General features: G+C 45.2%; 1 protein-coding gene across 4 annotated transcripts in view; it reads left to right on the forward strand.

The window, feature by feature from the left end:
- The first annotated feature begins 2,573 nt into the window (after positions 1 to 2,573).
- Positions 2,574 to 6,237, forward strand: part of LOC147231451 (transcription factor 7-like 1-B) — a 16,275-nt gene continuing 12,611 nt past the window's right edge. For 3 of the 4 annotated variants that reach the window (XM_086152849.1, XM_086152848.1, XM_086152850.1), the window contains exons 1-3: positions 2,575 to 3,732; positions 3,876 to 3,945; positions 5,312 to 5,457. In XM_086152849.1, coding sequence (XP_086008975.1) covers positions 3,556 to 3,732; positions 3,876 to 3,945; positions 5,312 to 5,457 — 393 coding nt within the window. In that variant the 5' untranslated portion in view covers positions 2,575 to 3,555. Of the gene's footprint in view, positions 3,733 to 3,875; positions 3,946 to 5,311; positions 5,458 to 6,237 lie in introns of all 4 variants that reach the window. The other variant, XM_086152847.1, reaches the window with a different exon arrangement.

Below are 6,237 nucleotides of genomic sequence, written 5' to 3' on the forward strand. Positions count from 1 at the left end.
CCCTTAATTTAACAAGAAGTCATGCTGATTTAAAAGGTTATTTCTATTTCTTTCAAGTAATTCCCCCACCATTTTTTGATACCTTAGCTCATTTGCATTAAAAATTTTGTCTTCAAATTTTATTTTCTATTTTTCATTCAATATAAAAGTACAGTAATGTTCTCCCTCTGGGAACGGACTACTTCCTAATCACATCAATTCAGGAAGAAAAATTCTTGCAGGAATTAAATTTTGCTAGCTGCTAAAAGAGAGCGACCCAAAATTAGCCATCCAATCAAAATTTGTAAATAGAGGACCAATAGCGCCACCTAGTGGTGAATTGGTGGAACTACAAGGTCATGTAGACGTTCAACTATTCACCCTCTCATCGAATATTGGTAGCTCCCATTTTTACACACAGGAAGTTCATTCCTGCAGCTGTGCGCGAACACACACACACACACACACACACACACACACACACACACACAGATGTTGGGGGGAGCCTGCAGCTCGGAGGAAGATGCCTCATCGGTGAGGTCACCGACAGCTGCAGCGGAAGGTCAAAGGTCAAAGGGACGGCAGCTGCAGCACCGCGGCAGACGGTCACATGACCCCCCCCTTCACCGCCGCCGCCGCCATCTTGATTTTCCTCATCAGGGTGGTCGCTCCACTTCCTGGGAAACAAAAGAGGGATTTCCTCCCGTCACACACACACACACACACACACAAATTGCACTTTGGTTATTAGAAACACACTGAAGCTGCTTCTATGTCTATATATTAGGCATGAATGAGTGGATGAATTGTTGAATTCCTTTATTTAACATATAAACGAGAGGGTTTTATAGCTTTATTTGACGTGAATGAGAGGGAAAATGCAAGATAACTAACTTTTCTAATGACAGAAAAACAACATGGCTCCTTTTTGTGAAGATTCGATGAAAATCAAGCCAACATGACCGTTTGACAAAAATGACAAAATAATAAATCAATGACAAAATAGTAGAAAAAATATAAAATTGAAAAAATGAAGGTCATTTTAAATGACCAAAAAAAATAAATTGCTTGACAAAAAATAGACAGAAATTTTGAATGAGCGAGACATATATTTTAAAATTCTATAAAATTAAAGGCAGAGGACCTTGAAAATGTCAATAAAGGGAATTTTATATACACTAATATCCTGTTTCGTTCAAATAGTTTATTTTTTACATTTTTTCAAATTTTAGGGAATTAAAAAAAAATGTTTTCTCAAAATAAAATAAAAAATTATTTCAGAATTTAATTTTCTATTACTTTCAGAAAAAAAGTAGTGCCCTGGTTTAGGAATGGACAACTTTCCAAACAAATAAATTGATGATACAAATTTGATTTAACACTTTTAACATCATTTACCCTTAATTTAACAGAAGTCATGCTGATTTAAAAGTTTATAGCTCTATTTGACGTGAATGAGAGGGAAAACAATATTCATTATTGTTATGTTTTTCTTGTAACTCAGGCGCAACAATTTCCTTCGGGATAATCAAAGTTGTTCTTATTCTTACTCTCACTATCAATTTATTATACTATTACTTACATTTATATTTATTATGATAAATTATTTATTATAATTCATTCATTATTACAATTAATTAACTGATATATTTAATTAAATATCAATTATTATAATTATATTATTAATTCTTCTTCGTCTTTCGGCTTTTCCCTTCAGGTGTTGCCACAGCGAGTCAACTTTCTCCATCTAACCCTATTCTCTGTATCTTCCTCTCTCACACCAACTACCTTCATATCTTCTCTCACTACGTCCATAAATCTTCTCTTTGGTCTTCCTCCAGACCTCTTGCCTGGCAGCTCCAACTCCAGCATCCGTCTACCAATATATTCTCTATCCCTTCTCTGTCCATGACCCAACCATCTCAGTCTGGCTTCTCTGACCTTCTCTCCAAAAATCTAACATGTGCCGTCCCTCTGATAGACTCATTCCTGATCTTTCACTCGGTACTTAAGACCTTAAAACACTTTACAGTCTTCACTTATTACTGAAGACACTTGACAGTTTATTTGCATTTCTTATTTCACCCTTTTTTTTTATGTTTATACAATTTTCAAATATTATTCATTATTGTTATGGTTTTCTTGTAACTCTGGCGCAACAATTTCCTTCGGGATCAATAAAGTTGTTCTTATTCTTATTCTTTTTCTTACTATTAATTTATTATACTATTAATTATATTTTTATTTATTACATTTTTTATTATAATTAGTTAATTATGACAATTATCATTATGATTAATTATTTACAATAATTAATTGTATTAATTTATAAATTATATTATAAATGAATTATGCTAATAATAATTATTATTATCATGAATCCACCATGACCTGGATGACTGAGCGCCTACGCAGACAGCGATAGGGTTCATGTTGAAAATTAATGGAAAAAAAATTGATTCGATTTGCAACTATTTCGGAAAAACTCGTATGTCAAAGCAGTGCTGCAATTCTGAACGGGGGGCCCCTCCGGTGCCCCTGGGCCCCCGGACCGTCTCGCCGCGGCCCTGCCGACCGCTGCTCTGGGATCAGTCTTCGCCCCTCCGCGGCGCACCGTGAAACCCCGTAGTTGCTCGCCAGCTTCTGCGCCGCCGCACTGATCCCGGATCTGCCGTGACCACGCCCCTCTTCTTCTGGCCACGCCCACTCGAACAACCCCCTCTCCCCCGCCGCCGCCTCCCCCACTCCTCCTTCCTCCCTCCACTTCGCTCCGGAGACGCGGACCGGAGCGGCCCTTGTGTTCCTGTTCTCACGCCTCCGCCGCGGAGGGAGGAGCGGAGGAAGAGCAAGCGAGAGAGATAACACTGACCGGGGAGGGACGAACCGAACCCGCCGGGGAAGGCTAGAAGGCGACTGGTAGTTTTTTTGTTTTGTTTTTTTTCATCTGTTGTTTTTTTTTTTTTTTAATTTTAAAATCGCGGCCGTTATGAGCGTTTCAAACGCGGGTCTACAATGTAGGAATCTTCCACCGCCGGACTAAGTGCTCGGGAGCGGGCCGAAACTTTTCCGGAGACCGCCCCTTTTGTGCTTTGCTTTATTTTTTTATTTTTAACATTTTCTTAGCCTGAATGCTAACTCGGACATCTTGAAAACGCCTTCTTTTTCTCTGAGAGCGTTTTCAGCTCTTCCCCCGTCGCCTCCAGCTCCGGATCGGACTTTTTTTTTTTCCTAACCTCAGGAATTCAGGAGCGTCAGTGAACGCCGCAAGCGGCTAGCAGCGCCAGCTAGCTAGTTTCAAGCTAGTTTCAAGCTAGTTTTAAGCTAGTTTCTTGTTGTTGTTTTTGTTCTTCTTCGAAACACGCCGGGATTTCGGATTAAAAACACACCCTCGGGAGGTTTCTCGTGTTCCACACACCGCCAACGGTGTCTTCAGACTTTTCCCACCGGATTCTACGTGCCGTTCCCCCCCCCCCCCTTCGTCCGCCCGCCGCCTGACTCCCCTCCTCCGCCTCCAACTGTAGCGCTAAACTCGGTGGAAGTCGGGGACGCCTAGCCGCCGCGGCTAACGTCCAAAACATGCCGCAGCTAGCCGGGGCGGACGGCGACGACCTGGGGGCCAGCGACGAGCTTATCGCTTTTAAAGACGAAGGGGAGCAGGAGGAAAAGCGAAATGTGGCCGCCGAACGCGACCTGGACGACGTTAAGTCGTCGCTGGTCAACGAGTCGGAGACCAACAGCAGCTCAGACTCGGAGGTGAGCCGGGGAACCGACTCCCCTCCTCGGTTGCCCTTGGGACGTCCGGCACTTTTCAATGTGTGTGTGTGTTTTGCGCTTTGTTTTGTTTACCTGTGTGTGTGTGTGTGTGTGTGTGTGTGTGTGTGTGTGTGTGTGTGCAGGCGGACCGACGACCCAAACCGGAGCTGGACTTGGAGAACCGGGTCAGACAGAGCCAGCTGTTTGGAGAAGGTCAGAGAGTTTACAAATATTCCAACTCTTAAGCTAATAAAGCTAAGATATAAACACTGGAAGCAAAAAATAAAGAGGGGAAAAAGTAACTTCCACTCCATAATTGCATCAAAAATTGTTTTTAAGACGCTGTTTTGTCAACTTTCCAGTGACAGCAAACTAACAGTGTTTGTTATTGTCGGCTTAAAAGGAAAGCTAGCAGGCTCAAGGGGTTTAAAGTTGGGGTTTAATATGATTATTATTATTATCACAAACGCATAGTCATCCATTCCCGGAAATTAAAAACATCGCGACTTACACTTTTAAACATTCAGGCTTTTGTTTATTTGTACCCCCCGCGTTGTTACTCTGGTAAAAGTAGTCCAAGGGATAAACAAAGAAAACTCCGAAAGTGAACCCTGCGACAATATAACTATAAAATATATCGACCTTCTTCACATTTTTCACAATCGAGCGGTGATTTAAATGGGATTTGTAATCACAATACGAGACTGTGTCCCTTTACGACCCGACGCTGCAGAGATTTCTTGGTGAATTTGACCACATGACCCGTGTCTCGTCTGCGATTGGACACAAAGGCCACCCGCTCGCCGCGGCAAATTTTCCGCAGTTCCTCGCAGCTTCTCTGAAACGTGACTTTTTTTTCTCCAGAATACGTCTGCGCAGTTAGCCAGAAGCTAACGGGGTTCTTCGAAATGATGAAAAACACGTTCCTTTAACAGCGTGGTGGCTTCTCTCGATGTCGTCCGCATTGTTTTCTTTTTACGTGGTTTGTTTTTGAGCGTGGAGCTGCGGAGTTCATGTCGTTTTGTGCCAAACAGCTCCCCCGGAGCACGCTAGTCCCTCGAGCCGGAGAGTCTGTTGCACCTTTTTCTGTCTTTAAATGCTAAAAACGACCGAGCGGAATTCGAGGTTTCGCCCCGTAAACCGGTGACTCACTCCATCCGAGTCAATTATCGGGATAAAACAGCAGGGGGCCGCAGTGGGAGGACTTTTCGTCGACGCTAATCGGCGCTGGTTTACAACTCGTGGAGAATTGAGTTCCCTGTAAAACTCGTTTGTTCCATATGAAGTTCTAATGTCTGCTCTGAGTGGACAATTAAATGCAGACGAGATGGAACGCCGACGCGAGGGCGGATACGGCGCTAGCTGCAAGTTAGCACGGGAGTCGACCCTGGTTTGTGATTTCAGCTGTTTTCGCCGTCCGAAATCTGACTCGGTCGGGTCATAAAAGCCACGTTTGTCAATCCAAGTCCAGTCCAATATTAGCGATCCCCACGCTAGTTGTTGTCATCAATTAATTTGTTGCCGTATTGCCGTGACAACCCCGCGATCGCCTGACCTTTGACCTCTTCCCCCCCTCCAGCCCTGAGGAGGCAGCAGGACGGCGGCCTCTTCCAGCCCTCCCCGTACGTCGGCTACCCCTTCCTCATGATCCCGGACCTGGGCAACCTGGGCAGCCTGTGCAGCCCCTACCTGGCGCAGGGCGGCCTCGCGCCGGGGGCGCGCACGGTAAGCGCCGCGACCTTTTCTAGACGCCGTCCAGATCACACGGGTTGACGCGGGAGAATCAGATGGTTGCATCCAAGGGGGACCGTCAGCTCTGGGTTCAGGGGATGGAGGTTCTACAGAAGATGGGTTGGAATTCTCCATTTTTGGGGTTCTGGAACGGGCCGAGGATCTCCGAGAGCCGTCTTCTTCGTGTGTGTGTGTGTGTGTGTGTGTGTGTGTGTGTGTGTGTGTGTGTGTGTGTGTGTGTGCGCACGTGCGGCAGACAGGCCCGGACACGGCCCTCAGAGCTGGATCGCCCGACTCGTCAGCACCTGCATCGTCATGGAGACTGAGTCTGGATTACGGAGACACTACGATGGTGCAATACTCCACGTCGCCGGTCTGGAAGCGGATCCCTCTCAGCTGCCAAGACTTTCGAGACAAGTTCTTCAGGAGCCCCATGTGTCCCGAGCCGGCTCTCAAGGAACTGCTACCATTCTAGAAGCAGATCCTTCAGGAACTCTGTGTCTGGAGAGCAGGACCCTTCAGGGCCGCCACTGGTATGAAACCAGATCCTTCAGTTGTGACTCAAGAACACCGCCAGTCTAGAAAAATATCCTTCAGCGCCCCCTTGTCTCTGGAACCAGATCTTTCAGGACCACCGGCTTTTTGGAAATGGATCCCTCAAAAATTGCCAGAACTCTAGGTTCTTCAGCACCACCGGGTCTCTTGAGTAAGATCTTTCAGGACCATCATATCTTGTGGACAGCGTCCTCCAAAACCACCAGTCTAGAAGTCTAG

The sequence above is a fragment of the Fistularia commersonii genome, chromosome 9, assembly GCF_037954325.1.
Source record: "Fistularia commersonii isolate RoL2024-O1a breed Wild chromosome 9, RoL_Fcom_v1.0, whole genome shotgun sequence".
Taxonomy (NCBI): Eukaryota; Metazoa; Chordata; class Actinopteri; order Syngnathiformes; family Fistulariidae; genus Fistularia; species Fistularia commersonii.